General features: G+C 39.1%; 1 protein-coding gene across 2 annotated transcripts; it reads left to right on the forward strand.

Annotated features, from left to right (window-relative positions):
• Positions 48-6,353, forward strand: LOC109840097 (rho GDP-dissociation inhibitor 1). Of its 2 annotated transcripts, none has more exons than XM_020408609.1 (6): positions 48-172; positions 287-575; positions 649-715; positions 2,701-2,919; positions 4,934-5,058; positions 6,039-6,353. In XM_020408609.1, the coding sequence occupies exons 2-6, from the start codon at positions 321-323 to the stop codon at positions 6,120-6,122; spliced, it is 750 nt and encodes a 249-aa protein (XP_020264198.1). In that variant the 5' UTR covers positions 48-172; positions 287-320; the 3' UTR covers positions 6,123-6,353. The 2 variants fall into 2 exon arrangements, with proteins under 2 accessions (XP_020264198.1, XP_020264199.1); XM_020408610.1 differs by having other exon boundaries at positions 50-153.

Raw genomic sequence — 20,677 nt, forward strand, 5'->3', positions numbered from 1 at the left:
AGAATGAATCAAGTTGAGGAGAGATCTCCCTATTAATTGATCCTCACGTTGTCTTCACTTCTCTCTCTCTCTCTCTCTCTAAAATTAATTAATTTCCTTTCTTGTCCCTCTGCAACAATATCCACCGCAAAGCTCCTTCCTTTTGTTCTCCCCGTAGGAATTCCTTTCTTGGGTTCTCTCTCTTCACGCCAATTCCTCATTTGGGTCTTGTTATTTTGGTCTCCAAAGTTCTCACCTCTTGGATCTTTGTTCATCTGGGTGCAAATTATTGCCTTTTGTTTTTCAGACCGCTGGTGGGTTTTGATGCGTTTGAGGTTGCAATGTCTTTAGCCGTTGGAGCTCCTTCTAGCTGTTCTAAGGACATGGGTTTGGACGAGAACAAAGAATCCTCTGATAAAGACGCGAGCTTGGAAGCTAATAATGGCGAGGGGAAGGTGGTGACCCATAACAGAACGATGAGTGAAACTTCCAATTATGGAACTGAAGAGGAGGACGAGGGAGAAGAAGGAAAAGTTTCGAAATTGATTGATTTGGGGCCTCAGTTTAGCCTTAGACAGCACATAGAGAAAGATAAGGTATTGTATACGGAACAAGCCCAAACTTGTTGAAAGATTCGTTTCATGGGTTTGTTTGTGTTGTTCTTTTTAGGATGATGAGAGTTTGAGGAGATGGAAGGAGCAACTCTTAGGAAGTGTGGATTTGAACTCTGTTGGAGGTAATTCGACCCTTTCTTTTTCCTTAACTTTTTGTTTTGTTTATTAGCCTTTTTTATTCGTAACCTTTCAAAGATTTCATGTGTTTTGCTCTTGGTTCCTTTGATAATAGATACATTATATTATGGGCTGGTATATTTTTCTTAGCTTATGGGATTGGTTAATTTCCCTCAATTAAGAAATTATGAAATGAAAGGATGTTTATCGACATGTTTTGCGTTAGAACTTTATTTGGCTTCCGAAAATATTTTTTTGCCCTCAAATACGTTGTTCATCTTTTAATCCTGTTCGTTTAGTTTAGGATATCTTCAGGTAGACGTACTTCTGGATCTATTTATCTTTTGAGATTGTTATGTTTTATTAAGCTTAATTAATTAAGGGTGAATGTTTGCTGCTTAATGGATATTATATTCAAATTTGAAGGTTTTTTGTCCCTTTTTCTTGAATGTGTCTGATGGACTGGATATGTGAGCATATATCCTGAGAATATTTGACTTTCTTGGAAACGGTTCATGTTGTCTTGTTTCCGTTATGAACTTTGCACTTCTTGTAGAAAAATAATTAAAGGGTCAAGATCTTGACTGGATTCTTAACACTTCATCATCATTAAATAATGGCTCTACATTGGAACTGGGTCCCTAACTTTTGTCCTAAGCTTTTTTATTTGTTGAAGGAACCTTTCTCCTTGGTCCTGGTTTCCAGTTTTTGAAGTTGGAATTGTTTGTTTGATGTAGGAACTTAACTTTATTCAGGACATAAGTGGTGTGTTTGGGAGTTTACTTATTAGGAAAGGGAAGGAAGGGAAAAAATTCCCCTTCCTTCCCTTTCCCTCCATTACACCCCAATTTGGGGTGTAAGAATTTAGGCCAAATTTCCCCTCCATCTCTACCTTTCTAAATGAAACTCCCAAACAAGGTTAAAATGAAATTTCCCTTCCCTTCCCCTTCTCTACCCTCCATCCAAACAGGCCAAAGATGTTCTCTTAATAATATCTTGTCTTTAGAATGTTTCCTTAATAGAATATTGTCCTTCTTCCCCTTGAAAGTTTTTTTTGGAGAGAGAAGGTTGGGTTTTTCAAAGAAAACACGTTGAAAATTGGTGTGAATACGTTAAAGTTTAATTCATAGAGAAACCACCTTTAAAGGTGCTTCTGATAGCAATCAACTGCTTGGTCTATTTTCCGAATTTTCAATTGAAATCCTCAAAAATGCTCTTAAAAGCACATCTGCTAGGCACATGACATCTCTTCTTAATAAGAGGGTTTTGGTTTAGGTTTTTGGTCAAGAAGGCACGTTACTTGTTTGGCGAATGTGTTCTTCAAGAGCATTTTGGGGCTTCAACCAAAATTTCACCAGAAAGTTTGTTAAGGTGGTTGATAGCTATAGGAAAGCCCTTGGTTTCTATATCAACTGAACTTTAAAGGTAGCTTCATAATGCCACCGTATTTAAATGTGATTGCACAAACCCTATTGTTTTTCTTCTTAAGGACAAATTTATAATATTTATTACACAGATAGTACACACACACAGCTACCATATAATTAAGCTATGCTCCATGACCAAATTGTATTATGTACAATATGATTGAATGATTCACTCCTAAATAGCATGTAGATCAATGAGAAAGAAGTAGATCATTAAGTTTCATCGCATAATTATACATTTTGATTTCTGGTCATAGCTAGCTTAATTATGCTATAATAACTTGTAAGATGTTGATTTTCCCGTAATCTTTGGAAATGGATTAGCATTTATACCGAAATATTTTCTTGAGAACTCTTTGTCCACGTTCATATTCTAGAAAAAGGTGCTGGAAGTACAGATTTTGATCGCCAATGTCTTCTTGAAATAGGCTCTAGCCACTCTAATTTGGAAGTGGGTCCTTAATGTGTTGTCCTTTCTCTCGCAGTCTAATGTAGTCACATTGTTGTGTTTAGCACAAATGTTTTTTTTTTGGATAAATTTCTCACATTTACTCATGATACAGAAGTTTTGGAACCAGAGGTTAAGATCCAGAATCTTTCAATACTCTCTCCTGGTAGAGATGATATAGTCCTCCCGGTTCCTGTGGTGCCAAATCCGAAGGGGGTGTGGTTTACTCTGAAGGAAGGGAGCCCTTATAAGCTCAAGTTCTCTTTCTTAGTCAGCAACAATATTGTCTCTGGCCTGCGATACACTAACACAGTTTGGAAAACTGGCGTCAAGGGTGAGTTGTCTATCTCACGAAAAATTTTGAGCTATGGTACATAGTTATTATGCTTAATGTTTCCCATTTCTATCATTCACGAGATTTCCTTAATACATTTGAATGGTTAATATTTATCCAGTAGATAAGCAACTAATCATTGTGAATTGTAAATCATCTTTCTTCAGATGGTACAAGTCATATACATTATAAAATTCACTCATGATATCTCAAACACTTATAGAGGGGATTCAATCTGCTTGTACATTTGAATCATTTTCCTCGTCTTTTGTTATCAGGGAACTAATGGAAATTTACACTTGTTTGCAGTTGAGAGGGCGAGGGTTAATTTAATTGGTTTATCTTGTAGAGTTTCCATGTAGATGCAAGACCGAAATAAATATATAAGTCACTTCCAGGAGAAAGGGTAGATGCATGTATTTTTTTCTTGTTTATTGTTCACATTGTCATAGTAGAACGTCACGAATTAACTTTAGATAATTGTAGTTATACTTCAATAACACATGTTTATATATGTGCTTTTATACAAAATTAAAAGAAAATGCTATCTATGAACTTATATATGTTGCTCTTTTAGGAATGGAAGTATAGAACAAAATGTAACAGTGCATTAAGTAATTTGTAAAATTAAAATAAACTTTGATGTTTGAATAATTAAATTAGAACTGTAAATCTGTTATTCTGCAAAGCAAGCAATGGCTATGGATGAGATAAAAAGTTTGTTGTATTTTCAATCTTCTCTAGGTTTGATCAAGGATGAGATACGGTTAGTTATTTTAAATCTTCCCCACATCTGTTAAAATCTGGAAAAAAAAAAGATAAATAAATTGCTGAATTCAGGAGAATGGTGGGATTGGGCATTTGGATCAATAAATAAAATTAGCTATATAAAACAAAGTTACTAGTATCCTAAGAAGGTCTATTAGAACATTAATTTTCTGAAAGAAAAAAATCAGAGGGTCGACTATGGTGTTCTATCCAATGGACGGCTCAATTTGATACATGGAGGAAAGGCATTAGATGTGATGATGGCAGTAGAGAGAATGATGCGGTGGTGGTCTTGGTGGTTCAAGCCAGAGATCAAAAGTTGTGATGTGGAAGACAGCAATTTTATTGGAGTCTTCAGGCCAAACTGAAAATAACTAAGGACTCGTTTAAACTTTTCAGAACCATATAAGCCTTCAGCAATCTTGGTTTGGGCTTTTGGTAACACTTTTTAGCAATGGCGTCCTAATCAGTCGGCTTTCATCAATTACCGAAGGCAGGAATTTTGTTTAAGACACCATCTCAGAGTTTCTTGTTGGCTTGGGTACAGTCCTAGTTTGTTGGGAAGTTGATTGGATTAGAGGAGATGAGATCTGATCAAGTTAGTGGTGGCAGGTCTGCACCCTGATCTACTCTGAAATTGGTAAAATGGATTTTGGAGAACTTGTTAGGATATGTTGGGAATGATTAGGAGATCTCTTGACATTAATTCCGCTAGCCTTTAATGTTGTAGGAAAAGAAAGAATGGGAATAATCCACCTCTATATAGAGAGGGAGTGCATGATTGTAAAGAAATAAGAAGGGGAAAAAAAGATAAGATAAGATAAACATCCAAAGAAAATCTCTCTATAATTATACGGTAGGAAAAATCAAACATTCAGAAAATAAAATCGTGGACCTATAAGACTCCAACCTATGTAATTGACTTGTTACAATAGAGTAAAGATAAGAGAGCACCACTGTAACTATCTATTATATAGTATATTCTTATCTATTTTTAAACTCAAGAAAAAAGATAGCGCCACTCTCAGCACTCTAAAACTGTGCACATTTTGGTTCTATTTCGATCTTTCACGCATAACAGAGTGACAAATCCTTTTTTTCTAATTATCTAATGTTTCAAGGGAACAGTTTACGTTTCCTATTATATGGCAGGTTATTCCTCTTTCCTATTGTTGACCACCATTTTATAATTATATATGATTTTTGGAATTGCATTGATATTTACTTTCATTGATTCCCATTTCAGTGGAGAGTGCAAAAGAAATGTTGGGTACCTTTAGTCCTCAGCTCGAGCCTTATGTTTATGAGACACCGGAAGAGACCACTCCAGCTGGAATGTTCGCAAGAGGATCCTATTCAGCAAGAACCAGGGTATGTTCACCTATATTTTCTATCGCTTATTTTTCTTTTACATGCTCTGTGGCGTAGAATACATAGCTTGTTTTCTTTTAATTTTCTGTGGTGTAGAATATGTTATGGATCTTGATTTGAAATGAGTTCTGGTGATAAATATCTTCACATGAAAGTATGACCATGCTGATGGCTATGTTAATGATTGTGGTGCATGCTAAACTTTTCCAGTACCGGTATTTAGTAGAGGATAATTTTATTACTGATCTTGTATAAATATAACTTGAACCAGAACCCAGCACAATTTGTGTGTGAAAGGATTTTTACGTTACCTAATCCAACCAGCCATTCAAAGGGAGTTAAAACCTTGCTCCTGTTGATGTTATCCATCTCTTTTCGGCCATATGAAGGGAGTTAAAACCTTGATCCTATTGATATTATCCATCTCTTTTCACCTCTCCATGTGTTTAATGCCTGTTATTTTGTTAGGAGTCAAATTGATATGCTCATACCTCCATCCATTTGATAAATATAACACATATTAATGAAGATTGTTCCTTATAGTACGTAATAGATATTCTGTGGATATGGTTTGGGGTCATCAACACCCATCCCGACTAAAGAGCTGATGAGAATAATGTGTGCCCATCAATCTGCCTGTAATTACCCAGTTCTAGATGAAGTTATGTCATTGTATTCATGAAAGCAATTCTACTGATACAATATTGTGACAATATCATCGGCCCGGTCTAGTTATGTCAAAACACTCAGATGTAGCTAGAACATATTCAAACTTAAATCTTATTGTGACAATAATATGGGCATGAATCATATACTGAACAGAATTTACCTATCCAAAAAAGTGGTGGGTTTTCTTTCTGAACAGAAGTTCATGTCTCTATCTGTTATTGGAGAATTGTGTGAATTTTTGTTATCGTATTATAAACTGGTCTTTGTCTTTGTTGAACATTCTGATAAGCTAAAAACTCTTTTGTGAACAGTTTGTTGATGATGATGGGAAATGCTACTTGGAGATCAATTATACGTTTGACATCAAGAAAGAATGGGCATCAGCTGCCAGTTGAGGACACTAGCTTATATCAAGAGATGGACTTTGTTGTTATCAGGCAATTTCTCTGCAAATTTCCATCTGAGAAAGGAATCGATATTCTCTATAGCATGAACTTGTGAGTGAGAACTAGTAATTGAGATTTGTTCCTTATGTAATCCTTGAGAGCCTGTACGTTTTCAATCAGTTGTACATGAATTGTTCAATGGGGGACAGCTTAGGCAGTTGTCAGTTTCAGTTCTTTTTAGTTTTTTGAAATGCTTTCGATTTCAGGCTATTGATTTTGTTGTAGAAAACCAGATTGCACATCTAGTGTTGCCTTTGCTCCTAGTAGCTGTAGGCACTAAAAAATGCCAAGAAACAAGTGAGCGTCGAAGCCCATAACAGACATGACGAGGTTCATCACAATGACGAACCTCGTCTCAGACAATAAAGCTTGTCATTGGAGGTGAAGTCTGAAGCTCGTCAGTGAAGACGAAACTCAAACTCGTCAATGAAGACGAAGTTTTCTCAGAGGACGAAGCTCACCATATAGCAAAGCTCGCTTTGTTGGACGAACCTCACTGCGTACTGAGGTTCGTCTCATTAGACAAACCTCGCCACGCTGCGAGGCCAGACATACCAAATGAAGTTCGACTGTAATGGTCCTGAAGATTGAGTCAACCCACGTGGGCTAAATTTGAGGAGTCAGTTATGTCCCTCAACCCCACATTCAGTGCATCAGTTACGCGTTAGAGGCTTATAAATAGTTGCACACAGCTATGAAAAAGGGATCATCTTGCAACTTGGACATTCGCGCAAGGAGCACTCCAGGCAGAGCTTTTGCATTCAAGTTTGAGATCCGAACCTCGGTTCTTGCGATCTAAAATCAACAGCAGCCACCGTCGGCGGCTCAAGCACTCAACAGTAGCTGATTCTCTTCTCAAGTGGAAGCGATCTTATTCTGATTGTCAACGAGAAGCAAGCTCGACTCAAGCATCAAGTGAGGCATCCTTTCGCCACCCAGAACCCACGTTAAACAAATGAGAAGTCAAATCAACCTTCTCCTCTTCTGTACTTGAGAAAGAGTGATTGTAAAAGAGATTTTTATCAAGCGAGAAAATCTCATTTCACGACTAAAACAGTTAAAGAAAACCAATCGTTTCGTATCTTTTTTGAGACCCTACAGTTGCGATCATTGTAGTTTGGATTACAAAGGTTGAAATCAGAAGTTTTAAGTGATGCTACATATAACATATATTTGGTTGGTTATTAGGGGTGTTAAGCCGTATCCGTATCTGAGGAAATATCTGCAACCATATCCGTTAAGATACGAATATGGTTACTCAAATCTATAATCGATAAGATATTGTTATAAATATGGTTTTGTAGTGAAATATTTATATCTGTGTCCGAAATATCCGAATACATATTAATCATACTCTTATGCTAGTTTTAATTCTTAGATTATGAATTTGTGGTTAATTTTGATGATCAATGTCTAATTTTAGCTTTTTAGTTATAATGAACATACTAACGAACTCTTTTGTATCACATTAACTATATTTTTCTCAATACTATCTAGTTTTCTCATATCCATTTTGTATCTACATGCATATTCGCATTTATATCCGTGATTGTATTCGATTTTAGCGGATATGAATATGAATTTTTCTTACCGAGGTATATCCGTAACCGTATCCGTATCCAAGATGGGTAAGCGGATATGGGTATGATAAGCATCATATCCGAGCCGTATCCGGACCGAATGCACCCTTAGGTGGAAATCAATAGAATAATCAATAAATAGTTCGGTTATTATTTGTCTAGATATTCGGTCAAGTTCGATTTGATAGTTCATTTAGTACTAAACAAATAATTTTTTAGTAGACAAAAGTAGATCGAAGGATAGTAAAGAAAGTGGCAGCTCTAATGGCTCATTTTAGCAGGCGATCTATCCCCTGCTAAACTGCACCTCTGCCTTGTTCTCAATGGCGAAGAAGAAGAAGTCCGGCAACAATAGAATCCACAGAAGTGATCTGAGAGATGCTATTTTTGTGTATTCTCCTTCAGCTTTAGCTTCGCCAAATCTCACTCATACATCATGCCTCGAAGATGGAGCCTCTTTTATGGAGTAGGTAAATAGTGATTGGGGTTCTTTCTTCAAGGCATGATGTAGGGGTGAGATTTGGCCACCTCACTACCAAGTTCAATAAAGAAATCTCCATATTTCTCATATATATATGAGAAATATGGAGAAACTTGGTACTAAGTTTTTTCATTGAACTTGGTAGTGAGGTGGCCAAATCTCACCCCTACATCATGCCTCGAAGATGGAGCCTCTTTTATGGAGTAGGTAAATAGTGATTGAGGCTCTCTCTTCGAGGCATGATGTAGGGGTGAGATTTGGCCACCTCACTACCAAGTTCAATAAAGAAACTTGGTACCAAGTTTCTCCATATTTCTCATATATATATGAGAAATATGGAGAAACTTGGTACCAAGTTTCTTTATTGAACTTGGTAGTGAGGTGGCCAAATCTCACCCCTACATCATGCCTTGAAGAAAGAACCTCAATCACTATTTACCTACTCCATAAAAGAGGCTCCATCTTCGAGGCATGATGTAGGGGTGAGGTTTGGCCACCTCACTACCAAGTTCAATGAAAGAACTTGGTTCCAAGGTTCCCCATATTTCTCATATATGAGAAATATGGAGAACCTTGGTACCAAGTTCGTGTACGTGTGTGTATTGTTGGGTTTGATGCAGAAGTTTTTTCATTGTTCGACTTGGATGGGAATCTTCATGCTCGTATGTGTAGATAGGAGAGCGTATCACCCATTTATATAATGAGTTTACTGGTTATGAAGCGTCAGCTCATTTGCTAATTACGGTGAAGTTATTCATTGATCAGACGTTGATTGGTATGATGGATCTTTCAGCTTGTCCATCTTTTGTTAACTCATTTAGCAAAATGAGTTGTAAACTCGTAAGTGGTGAATTTTCACAGTTTGGATCGAGGTGGGTTTATCCTCAATCCATCCCAACTCCTCCGATTCACGCTGTTAATGAGGCCCGCAGCGGTTTGGGTTGGATTAGGATTGACTGTTTAGTCTGGCTAATCGTAAAACTAATAACGGTCAAATTATTCATCTTTAGATGATTTTTTTTATCTCAAATGACAAATGTTGTGTGCTAATCGCTTCAATTGTCGTGCACCATCACCATCGAAGTTAACCTCAGCTGCGTAAGATGGCAAATAGTGAGCTGTTTGCTTCGACTTGCAGGAACATATCTAGCCTTTTTCTTTGCCTTTGGTGGGAGCAAGAAATCAAACAGCAAGTCCCCCTCAACTTGAGCCCTCGACTCGCGTTTTTGTTTGCGGCCATCATCCTCCCTTTTGGTACGTAGGAAATATGAGTACAGTCACTTGCCCAAATAAATGGGATAATGTAGTCACTCCAAACCTTCATGAGTTATGATCCATGAGCTATCATCAGTCCAATCTGGGAAGATATCGACAAGCAGGGGCAAATTGGCGGAGGATTTTTCTTACATATATGCACCGAACTGCCTATTTGGAAGAACACGATCTGTTTTATTTTATTTGTAAATGTCATTTAATTTGGAAAGTAAAATCTTTTTCATAATTAAGATGATTATATATTAAATGTTAGATAATTTTTTTTAATCAAGTGGGCCCCACCGTGGTGGGGCCCACAACAAAAGTTTTCCTCATGGTTGGCACCATCCTGCAGCCAAAGTTGAAGAAAAAATGAAAACGTGAAAATAATTTGGGTGTGGAGCCCACATGAATAGTAAATAATATTATTTTATTAGTGCATAGTATTTTTTCAAACGCTATAAATAGACCTCAAATCCTTAAGAAAAATTCATTCCAAAAACAACAATCAATATATACAGATATAGATTGTAAAATAGCTGGTGCTTATAGGAATTTTGCTTGATAGATCGAGGAGATCTTTTGCTTAATAGATCGAGGAGATCTTTGCCTTATAGATCGAGGAGATCTTGACAGTACTGGGTCGGTGCACACCAGAGTACTGGACTGCTGTTCCTGAAAGCAATTTGACCTTGGGATCCTTGCACCGAAGTAGGCCAAATAATACTTTAAGCACAGCGTTTTACAAACGCACAGCAGCTGAGTTGAAATTTTTAAATTACTGTCCTTCAATTTTCTGTTCAGATTTTTGCTGTTATATATCTGTATTATTCCAGTTTTAACCACAGGCGCCAACAATCTTAAAGCATTATTTCGATCTACCATGGATCCTGCGATGACTCTTGGAGTGGACTGTCTTAAGTTAGAAAATTTTGACGGATCCAACTTCAACGCATGGCGTCGAAAAGTGATCTTCGGGATGCAACTCCTGAAAATCTACTATGTGGTTTCTGAGGAGAAACCTGACTCTGAAGAAGACTCTGAAGCTGAAGCCTCTTGGGCTAGAGATGATCACTTCTGCAGGAGTTATCTTCTTAACTGTATGGCCGATCATCTGGCAGATGCTTACACCAACAAGCCCTCTGCAAAGGAAATCTGGAATGCTCTGGAGGACCAGTACAAGGATGAGGAGAAGCTGTCCAAATCTCACCTCATTGACAAATTTCTGGACTTGAAGTTCGAAGATGATACTGAGGTTTTGCCTCAAGTCAAAGAGCTTGAAAAGCTTGTTATGAAGCTGAAGGATGAAAAAATCAGTCTTTGTCAAACCTTCATTTCTGGTGCAATTATCAACAAGCTTCCTTTATCTTGGATGTCATTCTCCACTGACATTCGAAGAAGGATAAGACAGGTGACTCTGTCTGATTTGAAGAGGTTCATTCGGATCGAGGACGAGACTCGGACTCGCACGAAGACTGAGCTCCTTGCTAAGCATAAGGCGTCTGCTAACATGGTGACTGCTAACTCTGAAAAGGGTAATTATTCATCTTTCAAGAAGAAGAAGTCTTTTAACAGAAAGAAGAATCAGAATCCGAAGAACCTGAACGTTCAGAAGAAGGAGTTCAAGAGGAGCGGCAAATGCTTCAACTGTGAGAAGCAAGGACATTTTGTCAAAGACTGCAAAGCACCAAAGAAGGAAACAACACACAATGTCAATCAAGTTGATGATTGTGTGGCTATGCTCTTTCAGGTAACAACTCCAAGCAACATCTCTAGTTGGTGGTTAGATACGGGTGCTACTTGTCATGCATGCTCCAATAGAGATATGTTCTCTTCTTATGTTGCTACCAAAGAGAACGTATCAATGGCTGATCGTTTTTTGGTTCCTGTTCTTGGAACTGGGACTGTGGTGCTGACTCTTTCTTCGGGAAAGACTCTCACATTGAAGGATGTGAAACACGTTCCCTCAATTGCCAAAAACTTAGTCTCTGAAAGCATGTTGTGTGATGCAGGCATGAGGCTAGATTTCCAAGGAGGAAAGGTTGTATTATCCTTCAAGAAAATGTATTTTGGTAATGCATATCGTACTGATGGCATGTATAAAATCAGTACGAGTGCACCCAACCCCATTGTAAATGAAGTATTCTCTTCTGCTTACTCCTCTTTGTTATGGCACAATAGACTGAGACATGTAAATTATAGAAAACTATCTAGCATGGAAAAGTTAGGATTACTCCCAAAATGTGGGGGTAACAAACCTGAGAAGTGTGAAGTTTACGCGCAAGCAAAGCTGACGAGGAAGCCATTTTCAAGTGTCACGAGGAGCACCAACCTGTTGGATCTGATTCATTCAGATACTTGTGACTTCAAGAGCTTCGTCACTCGTGGCGGCAAGAAGTACTTCATCACCTTCATCGACGACTATTCTCGCTTCTGTCATGTTTACCTACTGAAATCTAAAGATGAAGCCTTCAGCAAATTTGTCGAGTTTTGGACTCAAGTGGAGAAGCAGCTTGGACTTCAGGTGAAAAGACTCAGGAGCGACAGAGGAGGAGAGTACCGATCTAAGGAATCGGAAGCATACTTCAAGGAGCATGGAATCATTGCTGAAACTACTGCTCTGTATTCTCTGCAATCTAATGGGATTGCAGAAAGAAAGAATCGCACATTGACCGAGATGGTGAATTCGATGCTGATCACATCTGGTCTACCTACCTGCTATTGGGGAGAGGCTTTGCTAATGGCAAATTGGATTCTGAATAGAGTACCCTATTCCAAAACTGATAGTACTCCACATCAGTTATGGTTGGGATATCCAGATTCTTTGGATAGTCTCAAAGTGTGGGGGTGTCTCACATACGTTCGAATACCTGATATCAGAAGGCCTAAGCTCGGACCAAAGGCAAACAAATGTGTATTTCTTGGCTTTGCTGGAGATAGCAATGCGTGTAGATTCCTAGACCTTGGAACCAACTCCATCATTGAAGCTCGGGATGCAGAATTCTTTGAGGATAAGTTTATCAAACATAAAGGTTTATTGATCAAAGATGTAGCAGAGAATGCTAATACATCAGATGCACAAGAGGAGCCAGTCAATGATGAAGGAGTTATCGAACCATCTTCCAAGCGCATCAGAAGACAAAGATTTTGGAGATGACTTCATCACCTATAATGTGGAAGGAGATCCACAGACTTTTCAAGAAGCAATGCAATCAACAGACGTTCTTCTGTGGAAAGAAGCTATAGATGATGAGATGGATTCATTGATCCAAAATCACACTTGGGAGCTGGTGGATGTACCTGAAGGTGTAAGGCCTATCAGTTACAAGTGGATCTTCAAGAAGAAGCTTCGTCCTGATGGTACTATTGAAAAGTACAAAGCAAGACTGGTGGCGAAAAGATTCTCTCAGAAAGAAGGTATAGATTTCTTTGATATCTATGCACCGGTTTGCAGGATCACTACCATCAGAGTGCTTATCGCATGGGGCGATTAAAAGGTTCGTCATACATCAGATGGATGTGAAGACTGCCTTTCTCAATGGAGATCTCACAGAAGAAATCTACATGGAGAAACCAGAAGGACTTGATGCTCCACCTGGTAAGGTTTGTAAACTTGTTAAGTCATTATATGGACTTAAGCAGGCACCAAAACTCTGGCATGAGAAGTTCGATGGGGTTGTTCGTAACAATGGGTATCAAGTCAGTGAATCTGACAAGTGCCTATACATCAAGGTCGCTGAAGGAAAGGTGGTGGTTATTTGCCTTTATGTGGATGATATGCTTATCATCGGAAGTGATTTGGAGATAGTAACAACTACCAAGAAATTTCTCTCAGTACAGTTCAACATGAAGGACCTTGGAACTGCGGACGTGATTCTCGGAATCAAAATCATATACTCTGAAGATGGTATTGGATTGTCCCAATCTCATTATGTCAAGAGAATGCTAAGAAAGTATGGCTACTACGACTTGCCAGAACTGTCAGTACCGTATGATTACAACAAGAAGCTTCGACCAAACACTGGAAAACCAGTAGATCAGCTAAGGTACTCAAAGATCATTGGGAGTCTTATGTACGCGATGAGCTGCACAAGGACAAATATAACATTCGCTGTAGGAATGCTTAGTAGGATCACAAGTAATCCTGGAAAACTTCATTAGGATGCTGTCCAGAGATTGATGAGATACTTTAAAGGAACTACAGGTCTGGGCCTATTCTACACTGGATATCCGGGTGTAATCGAAGGCTATTCAGATGCGAGCTGGTGCTCAGAACCAGATGAGTGCAGATCTACTGGAGGTTTTGTCTTCACTATGGGTGGAGCTGCCGTCTCGTGGAAGTCTAAGAAGCAGACCATGATTGCACAGTCATCGATGGAATCTGAATTCTTCGCACTCTGTGTTGCAGGAGATGAAGCTGAGTGGCTCAGTTGTGTTCTCCGAGACCTTCCATTGACGGAATTGCAAGGTGCAATTACTATCTATTGTGATAATCAAGTGGCGAGTGTTGTGGCAGCAAACTCGTTGTTCAATGGAAAGAAGCGGACCATTCGTCTGAAGCATGGCTATTTGAGAGAGCTTATTTGTCAAGGAGTCATCTCTGTGATTGACGTCCGATCTTCAGAGAATGTGGCTGATCCTTTGACTAAAGGTCTGAAAAAATACATAGTCGAAAGGACGTCTGCTGGAATGCGTCTCAAAGTTTTGTAAGTCTTACAAATACTTACCATGTTTATTAAGTTATTAGTTCAAAGCCTATGCTACTAATAATAAAATAATTGGTTCAAAAGTCAAGTAAGATTTGCAAAGTTTGGTGAGTCTTACAAATACTTACCATTTACATCTAGTTATTAGTTCAAAGCGTATGCTACTAATGACAAGATAAATAGTTCAAAAGTCAAGTAAGATTTACAAGTGAAAGGATTCAAGTTTTCTTGGATTAGTCGGTGTCTAAGGCAAGGTTTAGGGGTTGCGTAACGCGCTCCGCAAGGAACGAGGTACTTAATTGATCTTTGATCAACCTCTAATACTATCCTTACCTGGCTGAACTACCCGAGTAAAACTTTGATCTTTTCAACTAGAATCCTATCATGTAAAGGGGATGGCTGTTAAGCCTTAATGAGTCCAAAGCATTTCGGATGCGGGGTGTTAGATAGGAAACACACCTAAAGGACTCACCTAGAATCCTATCATGAGAGAGGGTGGCTCTTAAGCCTTAATGAGCTCAAAGCATTTCGGATGCGGGATGTTTGATAGGAAACATGCCTAAAGAACTCACCTATGCATGGGTGGAGATTTGGTCGTCTCCTATGGTGTCTTGTGAAAAGATACCTAGAGCCCTAGCAGAAACCAGGACATACACAGGGTCATAAATGTGCAAAGATAAAGGCAAGGCCAAGGCAAAGGCAAAGGCAAGTGTGGTTCAAAGTGAAAACTACCACAGATGAGTTTGATCTTATGTGATCGCTGGATTTTTAGACATGTGCTGGTTCAAGTCTCTACGACACCATGCACCTATCTTTTATTCAGTTGGTCTAAGGGGGATTCAAGTCCTTGCGACATCTACCTTATGCATAACGATTAAAACGACGGCACCAATACACGACACTAGTTTAAAAAAAAATTTGTGGGGGATTGTTAGATAATTTTTTTTAATCAAGTGGGCCCCACCGTGGTGGGGCTCACAACAAAAGTTTTCCTCATGGTTGGCACCGTCCTGCAGCCAAAGTTGAAGAAAAAATGAAAACGTGAAAATAATTTGGGTGTGGGGCCCACATGAATAGTAAATAATATTATTTTATTAGTGTATAGTATTTTGAAAATTCATTCCAAAAACAACAATCAATATATATACAGATATAGATTGTAAAATAGCTGGTGCTTATAGGAATTTTGCCTGATAGATCGAGGAGATCTTTTGCCTGATAGATCGAGGAGATCTTTGCCTTATAGATCGAGGAGATCTTGACAGTACTGGGTCGGTGCACACCAGAGTACTGGACTGCTGTTACTGGAAGCAATTTGGCCTTGGGATCCTTGCACCGGAGTAAGCCAAATAATACTTTAAGCACAGCGTTTTACAAACGCACAGCAGCTGAGTTGAAAATTTTAAATTACTGCCCTTCAATTTTCTGTTCAGATTTTTGCTGTTATATATCTGTGAAAATTTTAAATTACTGCCCTTCAATTTTCTGTTCAGATTTTTGCTGTTATATATCTGTATTATTCCAGTTTTAACCACAGGCGCCAATCAATTTTCTGTTCAGATTTTTGCTGTTATATATCTGTATTATTCCAGTTTTAACCACAGGCGCCAACATTAAAAGATAGATAGAATTTTTTTTTAAAAAAGGAAAAAGAAAGGTAATTTAGGTAGCTTATGTTTAAAGTACCTTTTAAGTTTTAAACAATCTGGGCAGCTACCTTTTGAAGTAACAATGCAATGTTTTATTAGTTAGTAATCTAATTAGCTTAGCGTCATAGATAAGTCTAGTCATATATTTTGTATAATCTATATTTATATGTTGTTGGTACAAGCAATATGGTCATTTTTGTGGACTACAGGGCGTCCTTTTTAATGATAGATGGTAAGATGTTTACACTAATCTTTCAGACTTTTGCTTGATCTAGCCATCTTTATGTTTAATTCATATATACTTAATATATGTCAATCTGTTAGTTAGTCTAACTTTTTTCGCCTCCGTATTCTAGTAAATGCTTTTAGTTAGTTTAGACATTTTCTTAATTTGACCCTTTTTCGCTAAGTTTGTTTTCTGTTAGTTAATCTACGTATTTTTCATTAATCTCAACTTGACCTTCTCTTAGTTAACTTGGTTATCTTTTTCCTAAGCTATCTATTTTTACTAAAATTTTCTATTTTTTATTTATTAATTTGACTATCTTTAGTCTACCTTTTCCCCTTTCTTTTTTCCTAAAGCTTAACTACCTTTTGTTGCAACTTTTATTTTTATTTTACTCAGCATTCAGATGATCTTTCTGTGCTAATTCATCTATCATAAGAAGAAGTCAGGTGCGTTTTTAAGATTTCATATATTTTGTAAAAGAAACAAGTCATACAGTTAATGAGCAAATAAATATAGATAACCTTTTACAAATTAACGAAGACAATTCATATGTAAATTAAGATAAATAAATTATAAAAGAAGACAATTTATATATAGAAGAGATTAGATGCAAATTCATTCCATCAGAAAGCGGTGTTTCAACTGAAAATCATCTCAAATGGAATAAATTTACATCTACTCACTTCGTGCATCCCAAACATGGTCGTCGTCTAGACTCTGTTGGTCAATGCCAAATATCATAACAATTTGAGATTTTGTAGTTGTTAATCTAAGTTGTAGACCCAAAGTCGAGACAAGAGCCGGAATCAAAACGACGAGAAAACAAGCAGACAGATCCACGGTCGACCGCGGCGGTCGACCGCGAACATGCACAAGAGTTGGGAGGAGCTGAAGCTGAAGGCGGTCGACCGCGGCGGTCGACCGCGCCAACCTTGTAGGATTTTTGGTCTCGGGTTTTTGATACGGTCGATCGCGATTGGTGTGCGGTCGACCGCTTTGGCACGGTCGACCGCCACAGTCGACCGCGAGACCTGCGCAGTCGACCGCGACGTAGTCAAACAGTTTCCTAAACTGTTTTGGATTCTGTTTTCCCCAAGACTCTATATATACCTTAAACGTTTTTAGGGTTGTAACAACACGAAAAAAGAGAGTTTTTTGACTGCAAGAAGAGAGAGAATTTCAGAGAGATTAAACCCTAGTTTAAGAGCTTGTAATTCTTCTTCAATTAATAAAGAGATTGTGTGGTGTGGCTCCCGAGGACGTAGGCACGTTGTCGAACCTCGTTAAATCTGTGTGTTCGTCTCCTTTATTATTTTTGCAAGGTTAGATCTTTATTTGTGGTATTATTTCTACTTTCCTACTTTCAACACAAGGTCCGGAAGGGCAATGGTTCGATTGATTGTTTCGAATCCCCAATAACCGGTATCAGAGTTTCGTTCAGCAATTTGTGTGAAAGCCATAGCAGAGGAAAACAAATCAAAGATCGAAAAGTTTGACGGTTCAGACTTCGCCTACTGGAAGTCGTAGATGGAAGACTATCTGTATCAGAAGGACTTGTATCGCCCGTTGATGGGCAAGGAAAAGGAAAAGAAGAAGGAGGAGTTAGATGGTGATTGGGAGATACTGGATAGGAAGGCTCTAGGACAAATCCGGTTGTCGCTCGCCAAATCAGTAGCCCACAATATTCTGAAGGAGAAGATGACGGTGGGGCTTATGGAAGCGCTCGCGAAGATGTACGAGCAACCGTCGACAGCAAACAAGGTGCATCTAGTCAAAACTCTTTTCAACCTCAAGATGACAGAAGGACGGTCCTTCACGATGCATCTCAGCGAGTTCAACACGATTGTTGATCAGCTTATCTCTGTGGACATCACGTTTGATGACGAAGTGCAAGCCTTATTGATTCTATCGCAGTTGCCGAATAGTTGGGCAGGTTGTGTGACAACAACCAGCAATTCGGCGGGGAAGAAGAAGTTGAAGCCGAGTGATGTTGTTAGCATGATTCTATCCGAGGAGGTTAGAAGGAAATCGTCTGAATCAGAAGGTTCAGATTCAGCTCTACACTTCGAGCAAAGAGGCAGAAGCCAGAAGAAAGAAAACCAGAACAAGAATCGGTTGAAATCAGTGAAGAAGAGGTCGAACTCGAAGGTTAGGCCTATCAAAGGGAAGTGTTGGAACTGTGGCCAGGGGGTCATATGTCTTCAGTCTGCAAAAGTCTAAAGAAGAATGCGGGTGAGCAGGAGGCTCATATCGTGCAGGATACCTTGATTCTTGCAATGGACAGCGATTCAGATTCTTGGGTCATCGATTCAGGAGCCTCTTTCCACGCCACTGCTAACAGGAAGCTATTTCAGAATTATGTAGCAGGGGACTTTGGAAAAGTGTATTTGGGTAACAACTAGCCCTGTAATATTGTTGGAAAGGGTTAAGTACAGATTTAGATGAATGGCTCTAAGTGGACCTTGAAGAACGTAAGACACGTACCGAAGCTGAAGAGGAATCTTATTTCGGTGGGACAACTTGGAGCAGAAGGCTATGTTTCGACATTCACAGGGGATTCATGAAGAATCTCTAACGGTACGATGATAGTTGCTCGAGGCAACAAACTAGGAACTCTCTACCTTACCTTACATGCGAGTGACACCCTCACAATTACAGCTGGCAAAGAGAGTACAGATCTGTGGCACAACAGGCTAGGGTACATGAGCGAAAAGGGGATGAAGATTTTGCATTCACAAGGAAAGCTAACCGGGATCGACGCCGTGGAAGTCGGTGTTTGTGAAGACTGCATCTTTGGAAAGTAGAAGAGGGTTAGTTTTCAGAAGGGTGGAAGGCCACCTAAGGCTCAGAAGCTAGATTTGATTCATACAGATGTATGGGATCCAGCCAGTGTGTCTTCTTTTGGCGGTTCGAGATATTATGTCACCTTCATCGACGATCACTCGAGAAAGGTGTGGATCTACTTCATGAAGCAGAAGTCAGAGGTGTTTGGAATCTTCAAAAAGTGGAAGGCTATGGTGGAGAATGAGACAGATCTAAAGGTGAAGTGTCTGAGATCGGACAATGGTGGGGAATACGAGCTAGAGGAGTTCAAGAGGTTATGTGCTACGAATGACATTCGGTTAGAGAGGACTACTCCAGGGACGCCGCAGCAGAATGGCATTGCAGAGATGGTGAACAGGACCTTGACAGAGCGTGCCAGGAGCATGCGGTTACATGCAGGTCTGCCTAAGATATTTTAGACGGATGCGGTGCATACAGCAGCCTATCTTATTAATCACGGGCCAACAGTTCCATTAGATTTTGGGATTTCAGAGGAGGTTTGGAGTGACAAGAAGATAAATCTCTCATACTTGCGGGTATTTAGTTACATGGCTTATGTTCATATCAGTGACCATGTTAGGGACAAGCTAGAAGCTAAGTCACAAAAGTGCATATTCATTGGATACGGCATTGATGAGTTCGGGTATCGCCTTTGGGATGAGAAGAACAGGAAAATCATCAGAAGCAGGGACGTGATATTCAATGAGGATGTGATGTACAAGAACAAAGAAGATGCTAAGGATAACCAAAGCAGTGGGAGCAGCATTTCAGATACAGATGGATCTGAGTACATGGATATAGAGGAACTTTCAGATAGGGGAGATGATGTTTGTTCTGACCACAGAACGGAGGAGGCTTCAGGTGCAGAAGAAACTACCCAGGGCGTGGAGCTTAGGAGGTCATCCAGGGTATCCAAACCAAATCTCAAATATCTTTCATCTCTTGATTACTTATTATTGACAAATAGCGGTGAGCCAGAAAGGTATGAAGAGGCAATGCAAGTGAGTGAATCTCAGCAGTGGGAGCATACGATGCAAGAGGAGATGGATTCTCTACTCACTAATGAGACATGGGAGTTAGCCCAGCTACCTGCATAGAAGAAGGCCTTACATAACAAATGGGTTTACCAGGTCAAGCAAGAGAGTGATGGAAGTAAGAGATTCAAGGCCAGATTAGTAGTAAAGGGGTTTCAACAGCGGGAAGGAGTGGACTACACGGAGATTTTTTTCCCCTGTTGTGAAACTCACAACCATCAGAGTGGTGTTGAGTTTGGTGGCTGCAGAAGACCTCTTTCTTGAGCAGTTAGATGTGAAGACTGTCTTTCTTCATGGTGACTTGGATGAAGAAATCTACATAAAACAGCATGTTGGCTTCATTGAAGAAGGAAAGGAAGAGATGATGTGCAAGCTCAACAAGATCTTATATGGTTTGAAACAGGCTCCGAGACAGTGGTATAAGAAGTTTGATAACTTCATGCAGAACAATGGCTACAGAAGATGCAATTCAGATCATTGCTGTTATTTCAAAAGATTCGAGTCCAGTTTCATTATTTTGTTATTGTATGTTGATGACATGTTGGTAGCAAGACCGTGTTTGGAGAAGATAAACAGTTTGAAGAAGCAGCTAGCAAAGGAATTTGCAATGAAGGATCTGAATGCAACGAAGCAGATTCTAGGGATGTGAATCAGTAGGGATGAAGCTGAAGGGATATTGAGATTAAGCCAAGCTGAATACATTGAGAAGGTACTTCAGAGCTTCAACATGCAGAATGCTAAAGTTGTT

This window comes from Asparagus officinalis, chromosome 5 (assembly GCF_001876935.1).
Source record: "Asparagus officinalis chromosome 5, Aspof.V1, whole genome shotgun sequence".
In the NCBI taxonomy this organism is placed as follows: domain Eukaryota; kingdom Viridiplantae; phylum Streptophyta; class Magnoliopsida; order Asparagales; family Asparagaceae; genus Asparagus; species Asparagus officinalis.

What these genes read in the sequence shown, in the direction of transcription:
- LOC109840097 (XM_020408609.1), top strand. Translation starts at nt 321, where the DNA reads ATGTCTTTAGCCGTTGGAGCTCCTTCTAGCTGTTCTAAGGACATGGGT. An exon ending in TTGGAAAACTGGCGTCAAGG is followed by an intron (nt 2,920 to 4,933) that starts GTGAGTTGTCTA and finishes TTCCCATTTCAG; the next exon opens with TGGAGAGTGCAAAAGAAATG. An exon ending in CCTATTCAGCAAGAACCAGG is followed by an intron (nt 5,059 to 6,038) that starts GTATGTTCACCT and finishes TTTTGTGAACAG; the next exon opens with TTTGTTGATGATGATGGGAA.